Source organism: Bos javanicus, chromosome 24 (assembly GCF_032452875.1).
Source record: "Bos javanicus breed banteng chromosome 24, ARS-OSU_banteng_1.0, whole genome shotgun sequence".
Lineage (NCBI taxonomy): Eukaryota > Metazoa > Chordata > Mammalia > Artiodactyla > Bovidae > Bos > Bos javanicus.
In genome coordinates this window covers 39,324,930-39,349,825 of record NC_083891.1, presented here as the reverse complement: position 1 = coordinate 39,349,825, position 24,896 = coordinate 39,324,930, and the positions used below count along the sequence as shown (strand labels likewise).

At 46.5% G+C, this 24,896-nt stretch overlaps 1 protein-coding gene and 1 long non-coding RNA gene across 2 annotated transcripts in view; one reads left to right on the top strand and one right to left on the bottom strand.

The window, feature by feature from the left end:
• LOC133237631 (uncharacterized) overlaps positions 1–6,556 on the bottom strand; it is a 54,120-nt gene extending 47,564 nt beyond the window's left edge. Inside the window, exon 1 of the long non-coding RNA XR_009733280.1 lies at positions 6,097–6,556. This is a non-coding gene — a long non-coding RNA (uncharacterized LOC133237631). The remainder of the gene's footprint in view (positions 1–6,096) is intronic.
• A 472-nt stretch (positions 6,557–7,028) lies between these two features.
• Positions 7,029–21,918, top strand: TMEM200C (transmembrane protein 200C). Its single transcript, XM_061399896.1, has 2 exons — positions 7,029–7,117; positions 9,967–21,918. Exon 2 carries the CDS (start codon positions 10,072–10,074, stop codon positions 11,848–11,850), a length of 1,779 nt encoding a protein of 592 aa, XP_061255880.1. The 5' UTR covers positions 7,029–7,117; positions 9,967–10,071; the 3' UTR covers positions 11,851–21,918.
• The last annotated feature ends 2,978 nt before the right edge of the window (positions 21,919–24,896 follow it).

Genomic DNA, 24,896 nt, shown 5'->3' with positions numbered 1-24,896 from the left:
TAGTGCTGATGCTGCTGGTCCATGGACCACATGAGAGAAGCAAGGGACTAGAGCATCTGAAGGGCTCTTCCTATTCTGAGCATCTTAACATCAGTGGCATGCTTGGCCCCTACTCCTGGGCCTCTTATACTCATCAGAGAGCTTATGTGCATGTCCCGACTGCTCACATGTCCAGTTCTATGCCTTCCCTCCACTGACCCAAATCTACCTCAGGTCAAGGGTGGGAGCCACGAGGTATTCCTGACCTAGCTTTTTCTCCCCGGTGATCATTATCTTCTAAAGTCCTCTAGCGCTTAGAGATTTTGCCCTCTTGCCCTGCATTGGTCACTAGTTATTTTTTGATGACTCTTAACTAAATTACAGGCTAACAGGGCCATGTCCCTTAATCTTTTCTTTTCCTGGGGAATACTCTTAAATGGTCAGCTCCTTTTCAGCCTTCAGTTCTCAGTACAGACACCACTCCTTGGCAAGATCTTCCCTGAATATCTGATCTAAGTTATTCTCTCCTGCTGCCTCCTTTCACCAGTCACAGCGCCCTCTTTTAATTTCTTCATAACACTCATCAAGCTTTGAAATATTCTCAGTTGTTTGCTTCAAACTTTTATATTACCTACCTGCCCCCTTCCCAGAGAGGGACCTTGTTTACCTGTTTATCACCCTACCCCCAGTGCCTAGAAGAGTAACTATAACATAGTAACTGCTCAGTAAATATTTGTTGAGTGAATAAATGCAAGAATCAAAAAGCTGGGTACACAAGAGGCACTTAAAAAAAATGTTTGCAGGATGAGTCAGAGACTTGTCACCCAAGCTCTAGTCTTGAAATCTTATGTTTCTTTGTTTACCTGTTCATCACTCTACTCCCAGTGCCTAGAAGAATAACTATAACCTAGTAACTGCTCAATAAATATTTGTTAAGTGAATAAATGCAAGAATCAAAAAGCTGGGTACACAAGAGGCACTTAAAATAAAATGTTTGCAGGATGAGTCTGAGACTCGTCATCCAAGCTCTAGTCTTGGTTTCTTTACTTTTGAAAAGGAGTTCCGTGTCTGTGTGTTTCTCCCTTCCTGCTGGGAACTCACAGCAGCTCACATCACAGTTAATTTTGAAAGGAGCTCTGACATGCGAGTTTCTATTAGTTTTCAGTAGGACAAGTTTTCTATCTGGAGTGCTCATGGATTATTAGAAATAATGGGGACAGCCTTGGTGTGGATGTTTGGCATATGTTTTGGGAACACAGAGCACATTTAGTTGTAAGCTTCTTCTTGGCTGTTCTGTTGTTGGTGCCCTCTCTGCAAAGCCCTTTCCAAGCTCGGCTTTGATGTGCTTTCAGCTGTGCCAACACACCCTGGTTTCTCATTTCAGACCTCAATTATCTTATGAGGCACACAATCCAGCTTTGATGGTGTCCATGGAAAATGATAGAAAATACAGGCCGTCAGGGGAAAGTGAATGTACAGAAAGGAACCTTCTTATTAGAGAAGACAACCCCCAGTCAGTCTCTTGGTGACTTGCAAAATTAAGAATGAATGGGGCTGGAGGCAGAAAGCGAAGGCTGTCTCTATCACACGCCCCGTTTGTCTGGAATGGAGGTAGAGGTGCCTGGCTGATATGTTTCATCATTCCCTTTCCTCTGTGGTGGAAGTGTTCTGGCTTGAACTCTGACATGTTTCAGAAGCACAGGAAAACAGGCTGGATCGCGACCTTGACACAGCATGAGTTCACCCTTAGTTTTCAAACAGAAGTTCTCGAAAGTGATGCCGAGTTCCTTCTCCCAGAGGTTCATTTGTGGGCCTCTGGGGAATGGAGGCAGAGGCAAACGCCCGTCCCTCTGGGACAGCAGCGTCGCTGGGGAAGGGCTGGAAACACAAACCGTGTAATCTGGAACTGTGAGAAACAGTTTCCCACCCTTGGGCTTCCAAGTTCTGCTTCATCCAGGCTCTGCCGGGTGTCTTCTTGCCTATTCTGTTCCAAAAGAAATCTAATGGGGCTTTAACCCACTGTTGCATTTCCTATTTTATCAAACTGTATTATCCTTTGTATGTGCCATGAAAAAAGAGCCTGAGGCTAACAATGTATGTAATGGTGGGATGCAGATCGAAGACTGTGCCTGGTGAAATCTACATTTCAGATAAACAACAGAGAGCTTCTGAGTGTATGTTCCACCTAAGATTTTATTTGCTAAATCTGGTGCTTGGTTTATTGTTTTCTCTGATTGGGTTTTTGTTTGTCATGTTTTTTAATTGGCTGGGGTATGGAGAAGGAAGTAGGAAAGAGGAGGAGTGAGATATCTGGTGTCCCATGCTCAACCTTGGGATAGTGTTTTTTTTCCTTCTGCGGCGACGCCAGAAAAAAGCTTTGAAGTCTCTTCTGTGAATCCCTGAAACGTCCAGTCTGAAGAATGTCCTCTTGGTTGTGTTTTTGCAAACTCCTACGCTGACTCTAGAGTGACTTGAGTTTGCAATCTGGGTTCTCCAGCACTGAAATGAAAGGGCCCTAGTAATTGCAAAATGAGTGAGGTGGCAATGGGGAGAGGGCTTTCACCCCCGCCCCCCTAGAGAGTGGGCTTCTTAAGTGACACTGAGCCAAGGCCATGTGGGTCATGAGGGCAACGTTGCTCAGTTACAATAGCCAATCCTGTAGCCACATTTCAGAGTGATTAAGGGTAGGGACCTCCCACATCTATGTTGTGATGTGAACAGAACTTGAGAGGGAGGGTAACAAGGTAGGAGAAGAGGTTCAGACTACCAAGGAAGATGGCTAAATGTAATGAGTGTTAAGGTGAAGGTGAAAGTCACTCAGTCATGTCCAACTCTTTGAGACCCCATGGACTATACAGTCCATGGAATTCTCCAGGCCAGAATACTGGAGTGGGTAGCATCTCTCTTCTCCAGGGGATCTTCCCAACCCAGGGATCGAAGCCAGGTCTCCCGCTTGCAGGCAGATTCTTTACCAGCTGAGCCACAAGGGCAGCCCAAGAATACTGAAGTGGGTAGCCTATCCCTTCTCCAGTGGATCTTCCTGACCCAGGAATCAAATCAGGGTCTCCTGCATTGCAGGAGGATTCTTTATCAGCTGAGCTACCAGGGAAGCCCAATGAGTGTTAATCACATGCTAAACATTAGTGAGAAGGAAATGGCAGCCCACTCCAGGGTTCTTGCCTGGAGAATCCCAGGGACAGGGGAGCCTGGTGGGCTGCCATCTATGAGGTCGCACAGAGTTGGACACGACTGCAGCAACAAACATTAGTGAACGTGAACTAACCTTGCTTAATCCTCACAATAATGCTATGAGGCAAGCATGTGTCATGATCCCAATACATATGGGGAAACTGAGGCAGAGAAGCCAACACCACTGACTTATTTGATTAAATTCCATACTTAGTGTGTGGAGGATACGAACTGGTTCCAGAACACACGCCTCCAAACTACCTGGTTCCTGCATCTGAAAAACCTGAGAGATCAGAGCGTGGGGAGAAGCAGGAATTGCGGGGCTGCAGACACGGGCAGGCTTCTCCCACTGCACACTGTTATCCTCTCTCCTGTTCTGTTCACATTCACCACCAAGGACCCTGGCAGGCTGCGCACCACCACGTCTCCTCCTGAGCCCCCCAGGCAAATACAGACAGGTGAGCCAGTCCAGGTTGAGGACATGACCAAGGGAAGTAAATGGATTGTGAATTACATATACTACATAAGGGTTATTTTTAAGAAAGAGCAGATGAAAGGCTTCAGTTCAGAGTTTAATCCAACTAATCTAAGCTCATACTGTTCTTAGTTTAGTTAGTTAAAACTAGTCAATCCTAGACTAGGAAATCAACCCTGAATATTCATCGGAAGGACTGATGCTGAAGCTCCAATACTTTGGCCACCTGATGTGAAGAACTGACTTACTGGAAAAGACCCTGATGCTGGGAAAGGTTGAAGGCTGGAGCAGAAAGGGACGACAGAGGATAAGACGGGTTGGATGGCATCACCGGCTCAATGGACATGAGTTTGAGTGAGCTCCAGGAGATGGTAAAGGACAGGGAAGCCAGGCATGCTGCAGCCCATGTGGTCACAAACACTAAATCGAACACAACTTAGCAACTGGACAACAAAACTAAGTTCATCTTTTTCCTCTTCTTTTTTCCCAAGGCCCTCATTTCTCTCCTGTTGCCACATGTTCTGAATGCCCGGCTGAGCCCTCAGTTCTATAAACACTGATGAACTCTTATGAGTAGGTAGTCTTCACCCTTCAGTATCCAGGAGGGAGAAAGAGGGGGTGTCCCACAACCTCTGAAATCACCCCAATTGAACGGCCAGTGAAATCAGAAAAAAAGTAACTCCAGAAGAGAACCATTGTTCTTTTCAAAATAACCACATCACTTGCAAACCCGTGGGAATGTATGTTGATATGATATTATTACAGAGAGGATAAAGGACTGCACTGGAAACCAGATGTGATCTGATTTCCTCCGATACCCTGAGCTGAAAACAAAGAAAATAACTGAAGATGATACACTCAGGTGAAATGTAACAGTTCAAAGTTCCAAAGAACTCCAGTTTGGAAGGAAGCCTTTGAATAATAAACCATGACTCTTACTGCAGTCATCCACAGAAGAAAAGTATGTCCCAAGGCCTGTTTGTCTAGAAAAGCATTTTTTTCCTTTCTCCCTAAATCCCTCAGATAAATTTTAACTGTGCCAATGATGGCTATCATTTCTGCTGAAATTTGAAACTGTTAATGGCTTAATCCACCTCAGACCCTAATGAAGTTCTGCAATGCCATTCCTGTTTACACAGCTCAGCAGAGGCCAATGAGGACAGGACTTGCCACCCGTGGCCCCTGGCAGCCAGTTGTGTAATGAAATGATTTCTCAGATCCAGTCTTTGTGCACATCACCAGATTTTTATTGGCATTCAAGAAGTCTGGAGGGCTTCTCTGATGGCTCAGTGGGTAAAGAATCTGCCTGAAGTCTAGATGTTCCGAGCCAAAAAAAAAAAAAGCACCTTGAAAATGACTACTACACCAGGTGATTTCTCCTTTGCAGTGATTTCTCTGAAAGGAAACACTCTATTGTGGAACTGAAAACTTTCCCTTCATTTTGACTTGTTTTCTAGCGTCTGAATAGGAACAGAGGTAGAAGGAGGTGGGCTCTGATCACCCCATCATTATCCAGCTTCAATATTTGCTTGGAAAGGGAGACGGACGCCACCTTCCATACATGCAGATGCATGGTTTCCTTTGAGGGAAATATTTCTCCTCCACCCCCTCCGGCCTCCCCACCGTCTCCACACCCACCTCACACATCAAGTGTCCACATTTCTGTCTTTAAACCCATAAATGTTTGGTCTTTATTGTTCTTTTTGCAAAATGCAAGCTCTAGCGGTAAACACAAGAGGATGCCGTGTACCTTGGAGGAACAATCTTGTCCCTGACGCTGCGGGCTGCAAGGCCCTCCCGGTGGGCTTCGTGAACCCTTGAACAGGCAAACTCAGAATACACAACAGCCTCTACCACCACCACCACCACCACCGCAGCCCACCCCAGCAATGTATTTCTGTCTGGGCCCCAAAGTTCAGACAGCACCTGCTCTTCTGTTGCTTTATTCTTGAACCCTGGCTGTCCTATTTCAATAGATAATTGAAATCTTTCTTACTTTCTTCTCAATTCTCCATGGGGAAATTCCACTTTGAAATGCTCGCTTTCCTGTCATTTTTACTTTACAGTTGAGAGGGCAGGGATGAGCCAGGAAACAAGACTCCTCTCTCCCTCTCGCTTTTTCAAAAATGACGTAGGGAGTTCGGACGGCCTCCCTCCCCCCACCTCCCGTCTCTGATGCTAACCCTGATTCCTGGAGAATTGTAGTTTTCCTTTGCAAGCTTGCTGATGAGCGCGCGGGTCGGAGCAAGAGGGGCTGCCAAGCGAGAGCCCCGGAGCCGATTCTAATCTCCGATGAGCCCCAGCTGCCCGAGTCCGGGGGAGCGGCCACAAAAGCCCGGCGGGGCTGGAGCGCGTGGACAGCGGACAGCGGCGGCCACGAGCCCCGCGGGGCGCGCGGCGCGGCGGGGGCGGCTCCTCTCGGCCCGGCCTGACTTCGCTGGGGGACAACTTACTGTGTTCGCTGTGCGTCCACACTGCCAACTCCCGAGTGGGAGGGGGGGGACAGCGCAGGCTGTGTCGTGTCCAGGAGTCGAGGCAACAAAAGAGGAAGAGAGGAGAGGAGAGGCGGGGTGGCAGGGAGGCAAGGAGGCGCGGGCGCTACCCTCGGATGTTGATGGGGAGCCCCTCCGGGAGCAGCGGCCCGTCCTTTGGGGACCCTCCGGCCCGCGGCTCAGACAGGTAGTTGGGAGGGAAAGAACAAAGCTCCAGCCCCGGGCAGGCGGCGGTCCCGGGGCGCCCCAGGGGCGGGGAGGGCCGAGGCTGAGGCGCCCCGCGCCCTGCCCTCTCCGCGCGCCCCCGGCCCGGGCCCCCTCCTCCGCCTCCCCTCGCGCCTCCTGGTTCCTGGGGAAGCGGTTCTTCCGAAGGGACGCGCGCCGGCGGGAGAGGAAGTGTGGAGGGGGAGACCGGCGAGGCGGGGAGACCGGAGCCAGGGAGGAGGCGGGAGGCGGGGCGGGGCGGGGGGCGGGTGCGCCCCCGAGCCGCCTAGCCGGGCCGGGTACCGACTGCCATCCTGCAGCGATTTCCCTGTGTCATGGCTCCGGTCTCTTAGCAACCGCCGCGGGTCCGGCCGCCCCGAGCCGCTCTCCCCGCCGCCGCCGCCGCCGCGGGCTCAACTCCACCCGGCGGTGCCCGGCGCGCAGCAGCCACACAAAGAGGCGCGGGGCCGACCAGCAGGCAGGGCCGGACTAGGGGCCGGGGCGGCGGGGAGAGCGGCTCCGGGCGGGATGCGGGATGCAGAGAACCTGACACTTCTTGAAAACTCCGGGAAATGGCTCCCGCCCCGGCGCCGGAGAGGGATGCGCACCCGGGGCTGACGCTCGCCCCCGCCGGGATGCTGAGCCGCGCTCGCACCGAGGGCCCCGCGGCGCTGTCCCCGCACTCCGCCGGCGGCTCTGGCTCGAAAAGTTTCTCCATGGTTCCTTTGTGTCGCCCGAGCGCCCGTTCGCCGGCCCCGACCTGCCCCCGTCTTCCCGGGTAAGTGAGCGATATTCTTGGCTTCCAGAGCTGCCATCTTGAGCCGTTCTGTCCGTCCCCCCGGACGCCCCCTCCCCAGCCCCCGGCCCCAGCCCGGGTCCCCCGCGCGGGTGTTCGGGACACTCGTGTTCCTGGGCGGGCTACGCGGCACGCGCTGCCGGGATACAAGCGAGTTCAGGATTGCCCTCACTTCGCTCCCGCCTGGCTTCGTTCCAGAGGCGGACTCCCAGCTGCTGCACTCATGTGACTCCAACATAAATAAGCAGACCTAAAAGGAAGGGCAAGGGGGGCTCGCTGCCCTGCCGGGGAGGGGCCGGGGGTATTGAGGATCCGGGCAGGGCAGGGCGCTCCCAGTCCTGTGGGCTCGGAGCAGCAGACACCGAGTGGGGCTTAATCCGTCACGAGCCGAGAACTTGAACGTCTCTCTTGGAAGCAGTTGTATTTTTAGACATCCCTCCTTTCTTTTCCCCCAGCCTCCATTCCTTTGCCGCGGAAAGACCAGCACCAGGCTGTAAATTGCTAGGGCAGCCGAGCTCGAATGCTAAGTTTGTTTTCCTTCATTATGCACGAAGAAAACCTCCAAGGTGGTTCTTCCTCGCCATCTGACCTTTGTCAGTATTTCCCCGTCAGATGGAGACACGTTATAAAGGAGTTCAGGCTTCAGCAGAGCTGAAGGAATAATAAACTAGGGAGTTAATTACTGGCTATTAAACTAATTTTAAAGATCTTCTGTAAACGATTGTTGAAATCCGTTCCAGTCTTCCTTACTTTGTACCCAGAGCCAAAGCTGCCTTGTGAGGAGAAAAAACATGTGTGGACCTTCCTCCCCCAAGACATCCAGCGTCCCCATCAGTGCCCAACAAAATGTTAGCGCTTCTCTTTTTTCTGGGAGAGCCACCTCGCCAACTGAGGCTGCCTTTGCTTCTAAAATGTCTGGCTCCCCAGTCCTTCTTAAGACAATCACTCATCTCCAGATTATTACATTAAAGATGCTGGAGTTTGTGTATCACTTAAAAAAGCAGTCTTTGCAGTTACAACTACATAATAAATGTGCTTATTTGGGGGGAAGAATGGACAGTAAGCTACTCTTGGATTCTGCTTTGTTTTTGTTTTTTCCCCAATCTCTGCTTACTGGTGCAGCTCCTACTTAAAAACAAAATTCAAAGCGTTTGTAAATGTATTCTCTAAGCCCTCTCTCACCTACCCAGTGTTTAACCCCTCTCTAGCCCACCTCACATTCCTGCTTACTGAAAGCCAACCAAGTTCCAAGGAGATATTGATTTGCAAGCATTGTAAATAGCTGATTGCCATTTGCTTTTCCACCAGTGGAGAAATGCTCTTGTCTTGGTATGATAGAGGGGATCAACGGGCAAAGCTGTTCACCCAGGCACCAACCTAAGCAACCCCCCATTTTCAAAGGGCAGTTTATTCTAAAACATGAATTATTTTATAAAGGATATAATTCCCAAAGGCTTGTGAGTGATATCTAAGCCTTTCAATTTCATACAATGCCCTTAATTTTAGCATCTCTATTATAGGAGGGAACACAACCAGTGGAACAGAAAATGTGTTACTCTGGGGATCCAGCAGGACTGAAATTTTTAGAAGCTGACAGATATCCACAGAGTTGCATCTGTGCTGTTTATCTACCCAGGCTTTATTATAAACCACTAAACTTCCTGTAAGATAGTCCACTGATTGTTGTCCCCCCTCCTTTCCTAAAACTGACCTCATGAGAAAAACATGGGAACTGCTCTCCCTTGGGAGATCCTGCAAGCCATCATTATTATGTAGACTGCTGTACATAGTTAATTGCCTCCTCATTTGAATATTTGGATTCTTCAGAATGTGCTGTTGGCACATTAATAAGGGGTCAGAAAGCTATGATGGCAGGTCTTTCTTTTTTTTAAAGATTGGAATTTTCCCACATGAGAAAAAGATCTTTCTCTTGGAGATGCTGGGAGGACTGCTTAAATTCCCTGATGGACTCTAGCACATGATACCTTTAAGGGAGTTCCTCTGAGGGAGGAGAAGAGACCAGAAAGAAGAGCGCAGTTACATAACCTGTTACCTAAAACTAAATATTCCACCCCAAGAAGCTGTCCAGATGTTGCAGGAATGAGATGAGAGGGAAGGGGCTGTGAGAAAGATCAGCTTGCTTGAGAACAGTGATGGCTTGGAGACAAGTTGGTGGAAGGATTCATGGTCGGAGTACTAACATAGCTCTCCGGTGTTCCCCCAGCCGTGAACTCTTTATTAATTACCTGGGGTAAATAAGCCGCCTGCCATGATATGACTTTTCATTTCCGTCCAGTGAAAGGACTTCTTTTTGTCTTTATGAATCGGTAACTTTTGTGACTGTTTCAGGGACTTTGAAGGCCCCACAGACAAACAGACCCTCCTCTCAGTTAAGAGACTTGGAAGTCTGGGGCGCCCCCCCTTGGGAGACCAGGAGAGCCCGTTGCCACGAGCGCTGAGTCCCCACGTTAGTTTTCACTCATGGTCAGAACTCCGTTGGCTGTCAGCCTGGAGCTTTTGAATTGAGCACTGCTGGAATAGTACCTACAGTGTTCGGGGGATGGGGGAGAAAAGAAGACGTCCTCTCCAAGTGTGTTTAACCGTCTCGGATCAGTTACGGCAACAGCGCTTCTCGTCCCTAATCCACTGCCGGCACCCCCTGGTCTCCACGTAGGGCACTCCTGTTAGCGGGTCATGGCCCGGGTATGTGGGAAGGGGTGGGGTGGGGGCTCGCACACGTGGTGGGATCCTGGAGCCGGACTATGGCAGAGCGCGTAGGATGTTGCCGCAGCCAAGCCTACACCTTCTGACTGTCTTCCTCTGCTTTGCAGCAGGAGGAGGTGGAGGAGCGGCTAGTGGGCAGCTGGTGCACCCCACCCCCCCGCCCCCCGCACAGGCCTCCGGCCCCGGGTTAGCCCCACTCTCCACCGCTCGCTATGATCGCCACCGGCGGCCTCCTGAGGATCTCCGCCCGGAAGCAGGACCCCCTCCGGCCCCCGGGCCAGGTCCCCAAGCGCAAGCGGAAAACCAAGAAGAGGCGCAAGAACGACGTGGTGGTGGTGAAGGGCAAGCTGAAGCTGTGCTCCGTCTCCGGGCTCATCGCCCTCTGCGGGATCGTGGTGCTGCTGGTGGGCATCGCCCTGGCGGTGGTGGGCTACTGGCCCAAGGCCAACGGGGCCCACCGGGAGGGGGCTAAACAGCCGCCGCCGCCGCTCGGGGACAGCGGCCCCCGCGTCCCCTCCGTGACCAGCAGCAGCGGGGGCAACAGAAACCGGTCCAGGACCCAGCCGGGGCCTCCGGAAGGTGTCACCGCCAGTTCGGTGGGCGCGCCCAGGAGCACGCCCCCAGCGCGGTCCCCCGCCCCCTCTCCGTCATCCTCCACGTCGGTGGGCTTCTTCTTCCGCGTCTTCTCGGGCTACCTGCACTCCGACAAGCTCAAGGTCTTCGGGCCCCTCATCATGGGCATCGGCATCTTCCTCTTTATCTGCGCCAACGCCGTGCTCCACGAGAACAGGGACAAGGAGACCAAGATCATCAACCTGCGGGACCTCTACTCCACCGTCATCGACGTGCACAGCCTCCGCGCCAAAGACCTGGCGGCCGCCGCCTCGTCCTCCGGCCCCGCCTCGGCGCCCCCCGGGGCCGCGCCGCTCAACGGCTTCCTGGGCTACGTGCAGTCGCGGGGCCTGGAGCTGAAGCCTGGGACCCGCGGCGGCGCCGCCGGGGACGCCTTCGGGGCGGCAGCGATGCTGGCCCGCGGCGCCTGGCCCCACCCCGCGGCCCGGAGCGGGGGTGGCGGGGGGACCCCAGGCGCCGCGTCCCCGCCCGACCTGGTCTCGTCCCCGCGCCGCCCGCGGGAGCCCCCGAGCCTGGCGGAGGCCGTGTACAGCATCTACCGCGAGCGCCCGGGCGTGGCCGGCCGTCGCCGGGCCGCAAGCAGCGGCAGCAGCCCGGCGCCCGGCAGCCCCCCCGAAACCTGGGGGCGCCCGAGCACTGCCAGCTCCCTCGTGGGCTCGTCGCTGAGCGCCTTCGCGCTGCTACCCCTGCCGGGGGACCGCGACGGGGACGCGGGGGCCGCGAGTCGCGGCTGGCAGCGGCCACCCGGGGAGCGTGGCGCCCGGGAGATCCCGCTCGACCTGAGCCTCGCTGACCTCCGGGGCGGTGCCCGGGGCGGCGCGCGCTGGGCGCCCCGCGAGCCGGAGGAGCCGGCGGCCGCGCGCACCGCCAGGGGGCAGGGCGGCCGCCTACCCAGGACCGGCAGGCACGCGGCCCTGCGGCGCCGCAGCACCAGCGGGCTGCCGGACTACCGGGCGGCCTCGTACCCCGAGCCCCCGTCCGCCTCGCGCAGCGCGGACCTGGACTCCAGCCTCCCGGAGCTCGCGGCCTCCCCGGAGTCCCCCGCCCGGCCGGACTCGCCGAGTTCCCATTCTGATGACCCGTCCTGCAGCAATAAGGGCTACACCCCCCTGCGGGAGACTGGCACCTCCCTGGAGTCGATGGGGGACCTGCGGGCCGGTGGAAACCCAGACAGGGAGGCTGCCATCGCCCCGGGGCCGGAGCAGAGACCCCCAGAGGATCCCGGCCAGGAGGTCCCCGAGGCCGAGCCGTCCCAGCCGGTGCAGAGGCAGTTTACAAACAAGGAGAAACTCTACATGATTTCACGGTCTCACGCCTCAGGGGTTGAGGACGGAGAACTGGAGAGTGCTGGCATTTAGGAAGAGAGAGAGAAGATAGGAGAAATGCCCGCAGGAAGCAGGGGGTTTATCCGCGGAAATCGCCCACTACCCAAAGAGCTGCAGAATGTTAGCCTTGAATTGCGTTCACGAGATTCCTGTAGATAATTCCAAGCAATTTTTTTTTCAAAGCAAACTAGTCTTATAGGTCCGATGGTGATTGTATGTTCTCTGAAAACCAAATGTATTAAAAGGTCAGCAATCTAGTTCCTTAGATAAAATTCTCTTAATTTTCTTAGGATCAAAATAATATATTTTTGACAGTAACTGTGCACTTTACTCCAACTTTTTTTTTTTTTTTTTAAATCTCTAATCCCCCTGACCTGTACTCTGCCGCTGGTTTTGTCCCTAGCTGCTCGTGAATGACAAGCTTTCTTCCTTCTGTGCTTTTGGGGAGCATAGAAGGGTTTGTCTCAGTTCTCTGAGAACTGATTTTACTCAGTGAAGTCAAAGCCAAAAGCATGAGTTTGAAGAGATCACAGTTCCCTGCCCCACCCCTGTCTGCTCATCCCACCACACAAAGGCCTCTTTATTTTTGAAAAGGGTATTTACATTTTGCTACTAGGGTATCTCATGGAGACTAGAGGCCAGCATCGAGTGGGACCGTTACCTTCCTCAATTCACTATATCAAGTACACAATACTTTATGGAGTATTATCACACCTGTACTGAAAATAGCATTACCATGAAAAAAATCTTTTTTTTAATAAAACAAGTTTCCAAACAAACAGTTAAACATAATATTGCCTCATTTTGCCTCGGAACTAATACTTTAACACATGTAAAGCATGGGGCAGTTCAGCTGGTAAACCTAAGATATTTTGCTATGACACTACTACTGTGATTCAGCGCCATCCTCAGTCATTTCAAGCATATTTTAAACTTAAATACAGAGTAGAATTGAACGTTTGGGAGCATCTCTTCCAAATGAAATATTAAATAAACAGTAATTTTCAACAATGCTTCTACTTTACCTTTAGGATTAATCTACAGAGCACCCAGGCTTCATGTTCTTCTGCCATCCTTTGGCAGTTGACTATTTGATTTTTGCTTTTAAATTCAAGATCTTGAATCCATGTCCTACAAAGGCTAGCAGGTCATGTTTTAATAATGTAGTAGGTTGTTTATGCTTGATATTATTAAAAGTCAATTAGTTAGTTTTCAAGACCAGTAGACAAACACAGTAATTAGTGTACCAGTCTGATGAAACAGGTTCTCCAGTTATGGGTAGCTGAGGCTAGCATTGCAGGAATTTAAAATATTGATTTTCAAGGAAAATCTTGTCAAAGATGAGGTCCTCTTGACCCCCTGGGGTGAAACAGTGGGTCCCAGGGACAGAATGCAGATTCAGGGGTGAAGCTGGACCGCAGCTTTGGGCATTTGCTGGCTGTGTAGCCGTGAACAAGTCACAAATGTTGGGTCTCTGTGATCTCATCTATAAAAGGGGGATAACTAGACATACCAAGGGCTTCCCCAATGGCTCAATGGGTAAAGAATCTGCCTGCAATGCAGGAGACACCGGAGACGAGGGTTGGATCCCTGAGTTGGGAAGATGGCCTGGAAAAGGAAATGGCAAGCCATTCCAGTATTCTTGCCTGGAGAATCCCATGGACAGAGGAGCCTGGGGGTGGGGGGCTGTAGTCCATGGGGTCGCAGAGTCGGACACGACTGAGCGACTAAAAACCACCAGACATTCCACATAGAGCCATGAGGGGTGGAACAAGGAGGTTATGTGGACAGAGCCTGATCGAAAGCTTGGTTCAGAGCAGTACTCAAAGACAGTAGTTACTGAGACTGTTATCGTGATAACGGTGTCTGAATGCATGCTGCAGGAGAGTGGGCCTCCCTCCCACTAAGCTCTAGAAAGCCTGGGCTCAAATCTGGAAGATCCACTTACTATCTGTGTAATCTTAGGCAAATCGCTTAATTCCTCTGGGCCTCTGGTGGATGATATAATCTCTATGATTGCCTTCAGCTCTAAAATCTTTACTTAAATTCAGGGTATTTGTTTTGTCCCGGATACAATCCTATCATATTTGCACAGACAACTTTGCCAAGTGAACATAATACTTCGTCAACTCCATTTAGTGTCACATTCTGTGATCAATTTTTAAAGGGCCTAATTTACTCCCAGATTGAATCTGCATTATGCTCATAACACACTTTAAAGCTGTGGATTAATTTGTTTGACTCTTCCGTAGAGCAAAAGTAAGTTCCCACTAATAAGAGTGACAAACAAAACCACACCGTCAGGTAGTGTTAAATTTCAAGTCTCAATTATTTTATAGCCCTTAACCAAAGTATTTAAAAATCTCCTCATTTTTCTTCTCAATTATCTTGCACACTGGGTACTTCATATACTGAGAGAATCTGATGAGTTGTCTAAAAGGAAAAACATTCTAGTGCTCTAAAATGCTGTTCCTAGTCCTCAAAAAATACGCTATCAGATGTTTAGCAAATAATAAACCCACAGCCGCTTAATTTGACTAAATAAGGGTGGGCAGAACATTCATATCTTACAAACTTCAGAAAATTCAGTCCCACCAATTGCCTGGACTTAACAACGCTGATTGCCTCATGATATTGATCAGATTAAATAAAAACTTCTAGCTCACATTGATCTAGATACAGGCCCTCTGAAATTGAGTAACTTCAGCTAACTAATTTAGCTCGGTATCAAGTCACATCTCTCTTAACTACTGAGCAATTTAAATGGAGTTTTTTTTTAACCTGGAAATAAAGAATGAGCCCAATTTTCCAAATCTAGGCTGTCATCAGACCTCAGAAGGAATCCTCTGCAGTTATGATCATAGTGGTACATGATCCTTCCTGTTCACAGGAGCAGAGATCTTCTGCAATAATAATGTTAAATGTTTACTTACTACTTTCTATGGACCAAGTTATCTTCTGCACACTCTAGACATTGATCTCAATAACTCTCCACTCAGCCCTCACTCAGCTCTATGGAGATAGGGCTATTATTACACCCACTTTACAGGGAAAGACACAAGGCATGATGGAGCACTCACCCAGGTTACACAGCTGGTGCATGGTGGAGCCAGGATTTACAATGTTGAGGATTATCTGTATGTGTTGGCATATGCCAGGCTGAAGCTGGCATTTCTAGAGACCATCAAAATATTGTCTACGTTTTTAGCATCCTGCTTGATTCCTTTCCAGAAACCACTGTTGGGGATATCCAGGGAAGAATCAGAATGCACAGCCACTTAAAATCTGGACTTTGCATTTAAGTCTTCAGACTGGGACAGACAAAGCTGTTTTAAAGTCAACTTTGCAGCATTTGTTGAAGAGATCTTAGAGATGACAGAATCAGCCCCCCTCCTTTATTTATACATAAGAACTAGAAAGAGTCATTTGTTCGAAGGCAAACAGCAGTGGCAGGACTAGAATGTTAAAAAGAATTGCAATAATTGGCATATGCATTGCCCCACATCCTGAATTCCTATCAGACTACTCAGCATCTCTGGGTCTCCATTTCCTTCTTCAGACATTGGGAATAACAACTGTGTCCCCCCTCACAGGACTGGATTAAATGGATTCACACCTGTGCAGAGGGCTGACAACCAGCTTGGAAGGTAGAGAGTATTATAAAAAGTTTTTAGAGCTTTATTTAAAATAGAATCAACTGCTAAACAGAATGATTTCATATGACCTTCCTGTTTATTAACAGAATAATGTTAGGTTTGAAATCTAGAGAGTAAGGCAACACGGCATGGTGGCTGGAAGCCTGACTTGGGGTTTGGTTTGGAATATGGGACCTGGGGTCCACATCTGTTCAATGGAAATAATCTTGGAATTAATTATTTAATTAAACTACATAAACTAACATCCGTGAAGGACTTAGAACAACTCCTGGCACAAATAAACCTTTGGTAAATGTTAACTACTGTTATTAAAGGCAAAATAGAAAAAAGTAATTAGTAGGCTAAATTTACTGCTCAGTTGTTAGGGACAACCATATAAACTTATTATACTGGAAAAAAAATCTGTATAATTTAGACATGTTAGAAAAAAGAGAATTTAAAAAGTGAGAATGGAGGCCCCTGCAATGGTCCCCAGTAGACCATGGGATGAACGAGCACTGGATGAGTATTCCTCACGGTCTGGAGTCATAATATTTTGTGACAAACAATGCCTATGCAAACCAGCTTACTTGGCTGGTTTTGGTCAGTTATTTCATTTCCATTTATGGTGGGCTGGTGACATCGAAGAGGCCAAGCTAGCTCCTTCCCACCCTTTCCACCCCCAACTCCCACCCCCATGGTCCCAGCCCCTTTCTATGAGAGGAGCCAGCATGGGAAAAAGTGAGGAGCAGGTGCTCGTGGATTTTCAGAACCATGTCAACAACAGTTCTTTATATACTAGTTTTTCTTGAGTCATTTTGTATAGTTTTTAATGATGGAATTTTGAAACTTTTTAGAGAACTTAAAAAAAATCTGCCAAATACATTAAATTAGAAACCAAGTATGAATTTGCATTTTAATCAGAATAGTATTTTTGCCAAGATATGAAAATATAAATATATACGAATACATTTTACAGTCACGTAAGGAACAGGATTGATCTTCATGGAATTTGTTTTCTTTAGACTCAGGCCATTGTCTGATTGATTGATTTAGGACACAAAATCATGGGTGAATATTTAAACTTTTGAATGACAAACTCTGAAAAGCATTCTAAGGCTTTTCTCCCTTCGTTTCTCTTAGCAAAATCATCTTTTAGGTCCTCTCTTCAAAAAGAATGACTTCCATTTAATAGATATGAAAATTCTATGGGATTTAAGTCACCAGCTTCCCTGGTAAAGAATCTGCCTGCAATACCAGAGACCCAGGTTCCATTCCCAGGTTGGGAAGATCCCCCAAAGAAGGGAATGGCAACCCACTTCAGTATTCTTGCCTGGAGAATTCCACGGACAGAGGAGCCTAGTAGGCTATAGTCCATGGGGTCTTAAAGAGTCGGACACAACTGAGCAACTAACACTTTCAGTTAAGTCACCACAAACTGGGGAGTCCATTTGTACTAATAATTTTAATCAAACAGCTGCCTGACACCTCCGAAGACCTGGGGAGCAACCTCTTCCGGTGTGCTAATTTTCTGCAGTGGCAGAAAAGCCCTGCTCTGGTGTTGGGTCCCTCTGGGCAAGAACCACAGCAGGAACTATAAATGGCCCAACCCTGGAAATTTAGGTTGCATCCCTGAGCCAGGGTTCTCTCATGTTTCTAGAATCTCAGATACATTTATTCAATTTTAAATGGGCTTCCGAAAACCCTCACCCCAGCAACAGTGCCAGCCTGGAATATAGCCCTGTATGGCAAACAGAATGTTTGGCTAAACCAATACTAATAGTTTTTTTTTTTCTATGTTCATAATGTTACTGTCAAAAGACTAAAAAAGCTTAAGCACATCCACCTAGAGCATCATAAAGCCCATGCCCTGTCTCACCACCTGTGTCACTTTATCTGAGCTTCTGATCCTATACTGTGGCCAAGGCCACTAAGGCTGAGACCGTTGACTGTCAACCACAAGAGAGGAAAAAAGTGGGCAGATCCAGGTGTGGAAGAGCTGACATCCTGCAAAAAGACAGAAAAGATAAAGCTAAGCTGGGAAAGCTTTTCTGTTTCACAAACAAGCACTTACTTACACTTGTTTACAGATTATTTGTATGTAGACAAGTGTTTTAAAATGAAACATTATGGTAAATTTTCATTTCAGTTCAGTTGCTCAGTGGTATCCCACTCTTAGGGACCCCATGGACTGCAGGATGCCAGGCTTCCCTGTCCATCACCAACTGCCAGAGTTTACTTAAACTCATGCTCATTGAGTCGGTGATGTCATCCAACCATCTCATCCTCTGTCGTCCCTTTCTCCTCCCGCCTTCAATCTTTCCCAGTATCAGGGTCTTTTCCAATGAGTCAGTTCTTCAAATTAGGTGGCCAAAGTATTGGAGTTTCAGCTTCAGCATCGGTCCTTCCAAAGAATATTCAGGACTGATTTCCTTTAGGATGGACTGGGTGGATCTCCTTGCAGTCCAAGGGACTCTCAAGAGTCTTCTCCAACACCACAGTTCAAAAGCATCAATTCTTCAGTGCTCACCTTTCTTTATAAGACAAGTGTTTTTAAATGAAACATTTTGGTAACTTTTAGTCCTTAGAAAATACTATTTCAGCAAATGTGTGGCTGAATATTTTCCAATATTTAAGAAATTCAAACTAACTATGTATTATTGAAATTAATCCACTTGATATTAGGGACTGCTAAATGTCTAATAATGTTTAATAATGGAAGGAGGGAAATGTATCTGTATATTTACAAAGAATTGTTTTCTGATGAGAAACTCAAGAACCTTTAAACTATATCCATACTTTCAAAGGGAGAAAGTACACAAGTTGTTGTAACTGGTCTGTTCAGTTCAGTTCAGTTGCTCAGTCGTGTCCGAATCTTTGCAACTCCATGAATCCCAGCATGCCAGGCCGCCCTGTCCATTACCAACTCCCGGAGTTCACTCAGACTCACGTCCATCGAGTCACTGATGCCATCCAGCCATCTCATCCTCTGTCGTCCCCTTCTCCTCCTGCCCCCAATCCTTCCCAGCATCAGAGTCTTTTTCAATGAGTCAACTCTTCACATGACGTGGCCAAAGTACTGGAGTTTCAGCTTTAGCATCATTCCTTCCAAAGAAATCCCAGGGCTGATCTCCTTCAGAATGGACTGGTTGGATCTCCTTGCAGTCCAAGGGACTCTCAAGAGTCTTCTCCAACACCACAGTTCAAAAGCATCAATTCTTCGGCACTCAGCCTTCTTTACACATCCAACTCTCACATCCATATATGACCACTGGAAAAACCATAGCCTTGACTAGACGGACCTTTGTTGGCAAAGAATGTCTCTGCTTTTCAATATGCTATCTAGGTTGGTCATAACTTTCCTTCCAAGGAGTAAGCGTCTTTTAATTTCATGGCTGCAGTCACCATCTGCAGTGATTTTGGAGCCCAAAAAGAATAAAATATGACACTGTTTCCACTGTTTCCCCATCAGGTCCATCAAAGCCAGACAGGCTAAAAAACTACTTTGTCTCAATGTAGGACTTTGGCCATTGCTGTACGTGATAATTGCCTGACTCCATTTCACATAGCTTATAACTCAAGAGAAAACAATTTCACCTGTAGGAACAAACAACTTTAGCTGAAGCTGCTGTCCTCTGGGTAACCAAATTCATTTTCAGATCAGTTCAGATGTTTAGGGCTTCTATGGTCCTCAGATGGTAAAGAATCTGCCTGAAATGCAGGAGACCTGGGTTCTATCCCTCGGTCAGGAAGATCCCCTGGAGAAGGGAATGGCAACCCACTTCAGTATTCTTGCCTGGAAAATCCCATGGACAGAGGAGCCTGGGGGGCTATATTCCATAGGTTGCAAAGAGTCTCACACACACACATAGGAGGCAGGTAGGCACGGTGCAAGGTGGGAAGGCTGGTGCTTATGAAGCAAACACAGTTCCAGACCACGGGGTTTGCGATTGTGTTGTTGATACAGGCACGTGACCAGTCACTTCAATACAATGTAAGAAATATGACCACTATGACATGGACCCTGCAGCTGAATCTCAAGAAATGAAGAAAGTGTCAGCTGGTGCAAAAAGGTACAATAGGTGTGTCAAACAGCAGAACCAGCCTGAGCAACTGTGTGAAGGCAAAATGCAACTGAACAAGCTAGACTGTCATAACACAACATCACAAGATAATATGTCTTTTCCAGAGAATCCCCCAACTTGCAGAGAGTGACCTGTTTCAAAACAATGAAAAACAACAATAAAACTATCCATCTATGTATGGGGAAGGTTGACAGACAGACATCTCCTTCTATAAGCAGTAGAAGCATTTTGGGGATCAAGATTAAAGTGATTTGGGCATTAAAGTACTCAAAAAGTATATACTATACCATTTGGTATTTATTAGACATTTAATTTGGTTCCCTGGTGGCTCAGGTGGTAAAGAATCTGCATGCAATGCAGGAGACCTGGGTCGGGAAGATCCCCTGGAGAAGGGAATGGCAACCCACTCCAGTATTCTTGTCTGGAGAATCCCATGGACCGAGGAGCCTGGTGGGCTACAGTTCATGGAGTTGCAAAGAGTCAGACATGACTTAGCAACTAAACCAAGCTCTCTTTATGAGCAAAAATTATTTTTGCTGAATCATATAATGCTTCTACGATAACCATTTATCAATAGTTTAAATGTTCAAATCCTGGATATCACTTCTCTCAGTGTGGTAGGGAGGGATAAGACTGGGATGGGGAATCCACAGCACTGTGTGTGTGTTTCCAGCAAGGTGGATAATGTCATGTTGCTCACCCTGCCCTGAGGACTGGGAACAGGACTGGGAACATGAACTCAGGGCTATTTATCAAGCTGCAGGGCACTTTCCAGAATCTAGACGTGACAACGGAATGTATTTCCACATTAATTTGCAACATCATCTATATCAAAGCAAAAATAATTTATCTTTGTTAAGAAAGCATTCCATTCCTATTTTTTCACACCCATGTTCATAGCAAAGCAAAAGATAACCTAGCTGTTCTGATGCAAATAAGAACAAGATAAATCTGAATATTCTTTATGAATTGGCACCAAAGGGCTAAGCTTTTAAATTTCTAAGTAGCCAGTCATTTGCGGATAGTTACTGAAACCAGATTCAGCCAGAATAATGGTTTTGCACTGTATAAATGTAACCTAATACTTCATTTACACATAAACCTGCAAACTAAAAGATAGGGGAGAAAACCTACTTTTTCAATACAAATATTCTAATAAAGAAAAAAAAAACAGTATTATTTTATTTGAATTTCTCACATTTTGATTTCTTTGAAATCTTTTTAGTGGGTAAATGGTCAAAACAAAAGTATAAAATGTGTTCTTTTCTCTAATCCATCAAAGTAAGAATTTTGCATTACAGATCAAGTTCAACAGATATTATCAACTGCAGTGTCAACATCAGGGCCATAAATCTTTCATAGAGATATATTTATTGGTAAGAGATTTAAAATTTGAAAATACTGGGAGCTAAAATGCTATAGTTAATATGGCCTGGCAAATGATGTCAGGAAGAAAATAGAATTCTGGATAGAGCAAGAAAATTCAAAAGACTAATTTGGTGACCTAAATGCTAATCCTTCTGCTTATATAACCACACATCTCAATGTGTTTGGAGCACAAAATATTATTTCACTGCTTGCACATTTTATTGTACAGTTCCTTCCATTTGTATTCCTAACTTCATTTCAGCTTTATGCCTAGGAACATTTCCTGATTTATTAGTCTTGCTTGGGATTACTAACTTAGGGGAAAAAAGAATGCATTTATAATGAAAGTCATAATAATAATAACAACATATATGACAATAATTATAATAGGCTTAAAGGAACCCAAAGAATAATCTGAATACTTTACTAATAATATAGTAATTATTTGTGCCCATTTTAAAAACTGTCTTCTCAGAGAGTAAATTGAATGATATCTTCTTAAAACATGTGCTGCCAAAACACAATTAAAATGCATGTTTGCAACATCTGCCTTTCTTAATGCCATGAACGTTGGACCCTAAAAATTTTCTTTTATTTTTATCATATATTCTAAGTTGAGATTTAGGGGTGGATGCTTTCCAAGATTTCTTTTGTTATAAATTAAATGAAAAAAGAAATTTAATAATGCCATAGCTGCTTTTTTTTTTAATGTCAGCTTTGATTAAGTCAATGGCAATTAAACATAACACTTACAAATAAGTTGAACAGAGAATCTGGCTAGCCTGTGAGGATGAATCATCTTCAATGGAATTACCAAATAATAGTAAAAAATTAGGTAAATAAAATAATATGAAAAGAAAAAACTTCTTTCAGGCATGATTAGGGCCATGAGTAAAAATAATCCAAGTTGATGAGTGGCAATTTCTAATGCAGCCTAATTTTAGAAAATTATTTGGTGATTGTATAAATGTGACATGCCTGAAAAATGTTAATTAAACTGGTTTTACACAATGGTTGAGACGTATAATTATTTAGCCATGCTCCCACAGTCATTTAGAAGGAAACTGTAAGTTCCAACTCTGAAAGGCTCTTATGGATTCTAAGCCCTGGAGCTGGTGGTTGAAAGCAAAGCCTTTTCTATCCCCTGAAAATGATGAGGTCCCAGAAGTGTCACAGTTGTGTTTCATTCATCTGTGATTTCATTGACTCATGTTAGGAAGAACAGCATTAACAACAATCAGGTCTCACCTTAAATGCTTTCTCTCTTGCCCAGGATCGTTCAGCATACTTAATTCATGGAAGAACGACAGTGATAAGGTATTAAACCAGGTCTCAGAATAAATAACCCAGCCATCGTATCTCTTGATTTATAAGAGTTCTGTGCAATCCATCTTCAAGGCAGAGGAAGGGGGGATGGTTGAGAAAAATGAGCCCAAGGACCTCTTAAAATCTGGGGTATTTGTACCATTATGTCCTGAAACTTATATGAATGCCTGAGACTGATGTCTAGGTCTTGGCTTGGAATTACAGATTTGGGAATCAGGCTGCTGAAATGAAAATTAGGATTGATGGTAGAATGATAAAGTGGGAGGATTCCTGGGTCTTTGAGTAGAAGTGACATAGGAAGGGAGATCTCGGATGTGTTCACGTGTACCCCTGTGGTCCCGCTCCAACATGGAGAAAGGTCATGTTTGCAACTTACTTGAGATCATGTATGCTTTACCTTGAGTTCTATGGACAAAAACAGCATAGCCAGAAAACCCTTGCTTCAAGCAGATAATAGTTCTTATGATATAGATGGCAACCTTAAGAAAATCACCAAAGAGCAAGACTTCATTTCTATGTCACAGAATACTGTCGCAGCCCAGGCTTAGGAGAAACGGTGCTCATATTTATAAGCAGCAAAGTAGATATGTAAGACTCCATGGTCACTTCAGATGCTGTATTTTTATTTTCCTATCGTGTAGTGGGTATTCTCCTTACACATCCTGCTGCTAAGTCACTTCAGTCGTGTCCGACTCTGTGCGACCCCACAGATGGCAGCCCACCAGGCTCCCCTGTCCCTGGGATTCTCCAGGCAAGAACGCTGGAGTGGCTTGCCATTTTCACTATTATGAACCTCAGTGAAGACCTAAATGCTTTAGAAGCTCTGGGCCTTGCCAAGTGGGCTTAATGAAACTAGAAAAAAGCCCTGAAAGTAAAACAAAGCAAACAAATGTCAATTTTACAGGCCCTGGAACTGACTGCAGACCAAATTTGCATAATTAAAATAGGAATAATTTATTATGCAACTAACTTGCTCAGTTTGAATAGAGAGGATTTTTTTCCCCCTAGACTCTAATTAGAAAATTCAGAGATGGTCACAATAAATTTTGAAAGAGCTCATGTTTGTTCTAATGCATGCCAGTTGGGGGCATTTTTAAGGGAAGATTTGCTAGGAAGAGTATTTAAAGAACTCAGCGTGTCACACCGAGAACAGTCACTGGTGGGGATCACACACTTGACATGAACTTGCTTTTCTCTGATTTAGTCTTTCTAGAACCAGTCTATGAACTTCTCGATTTCAAGGCGGAATATAATCCTAAGCAAAACACAGCAATGGTTAGATAGCATCACCGACTCAATGGACATAAATTTAAGCAAACTCAGAAAGATAGAGGAGGACAGAGGAGCCTGGAGTGCTGCAACTTATCAACTGAACAGCAACAAAAACACAGCAAAAGCAACACAAATTTTATCTGATAACACTATTTCATGCACTTCATTTAAATAGCATCAGTAACATTCACTTCAATTCTGGTTTTCCAAAGATCACAATAAAAGGTTCAAGGCTGGGTCTAATTGCCATAAACACGGTGGGAATTCTACCACTGTTGAAGGATGAATCATCTGATTTAGGTTAAAAACCATCTATCCGGCTTTATCCTTATTGAACACTTACATTGATCCTTGTGAAATCTTCCCTGAACTGCTTTGTGCTAGAATTGCTCTGGTGGGCAATTCCAAAACCATTTTCAAAAAGAGTCAGTCTTTAAAATTTATCAACACCCCATTTTCAGACTGCTTCATGTAAAATCACTTTCTTGTGCTTTTATCCCTAGGTGACTCAGAGAGCTTCTCATTTGAGTTACAATTTTACATTTTTCTGCACCTTGCTCCCCCTACCGTGGAGAAGATGTCTCTGCTCCCTAAAGTTAAAAAAAAAAATTCCACGTTTCAAGGTATTCTATGCTTTTTCTGTAAAATTAGTGCCCTGCCCCGGTGCTCCTTGGTCAATGTGTGAGGCAAGCTAGATAATAAACATTTCTATCACTACTATGCCCATCGACATCAATAATCCCTCTCTGTAATCTGTAATCTTTCTGAATTCTTTAATGTAGCTAGGCTCACATCCTGACCATGTGAACAAACATTCACTGCAAGGGTCACTGCCAACTTTTCTTGATCTATGTTACCAAGGCCGATCACATTTCCCATTACTGTCACTTTTACTTGTCCATTTATTCTACAAATATCTATCATAAATCTCGTTTTCAGACCGTGTGATTAACAGAGAAATATGAAAAGGATGCACTTCTTGAGCTTGAACTATCATATTCTAGAGGCAGACACTGACATGCAAACAAATAGATTTGCTATGTGACAAGTGGAGTGTAGCCAGGCTACAGTCCCACCAGGCTCCCCTGTCCATGGCATTTCCCAGGCTAGAATACTAGAGTGGGTTGCCATTTCCTCCTCCAGAGGACCTTCCCAACAGAGGGATTGGACCCAGGTCTCCCACACTGCAGGCAGATTCTTTACCATCTGAGCCACCAGGGAATATACATATACATATGTGCACATATATACATATCATATCCATTGTTAAGAACGTGCGTTTTCAGCTCTGAGCTAAACCCCCAAATTTTGTCACCTGCAAAACTGTATCTACTTCAAAAGGTTTTCGAGGGAAATAAAGCACATAAGGTAGATAAGGCCCTGTGTCTGGCCT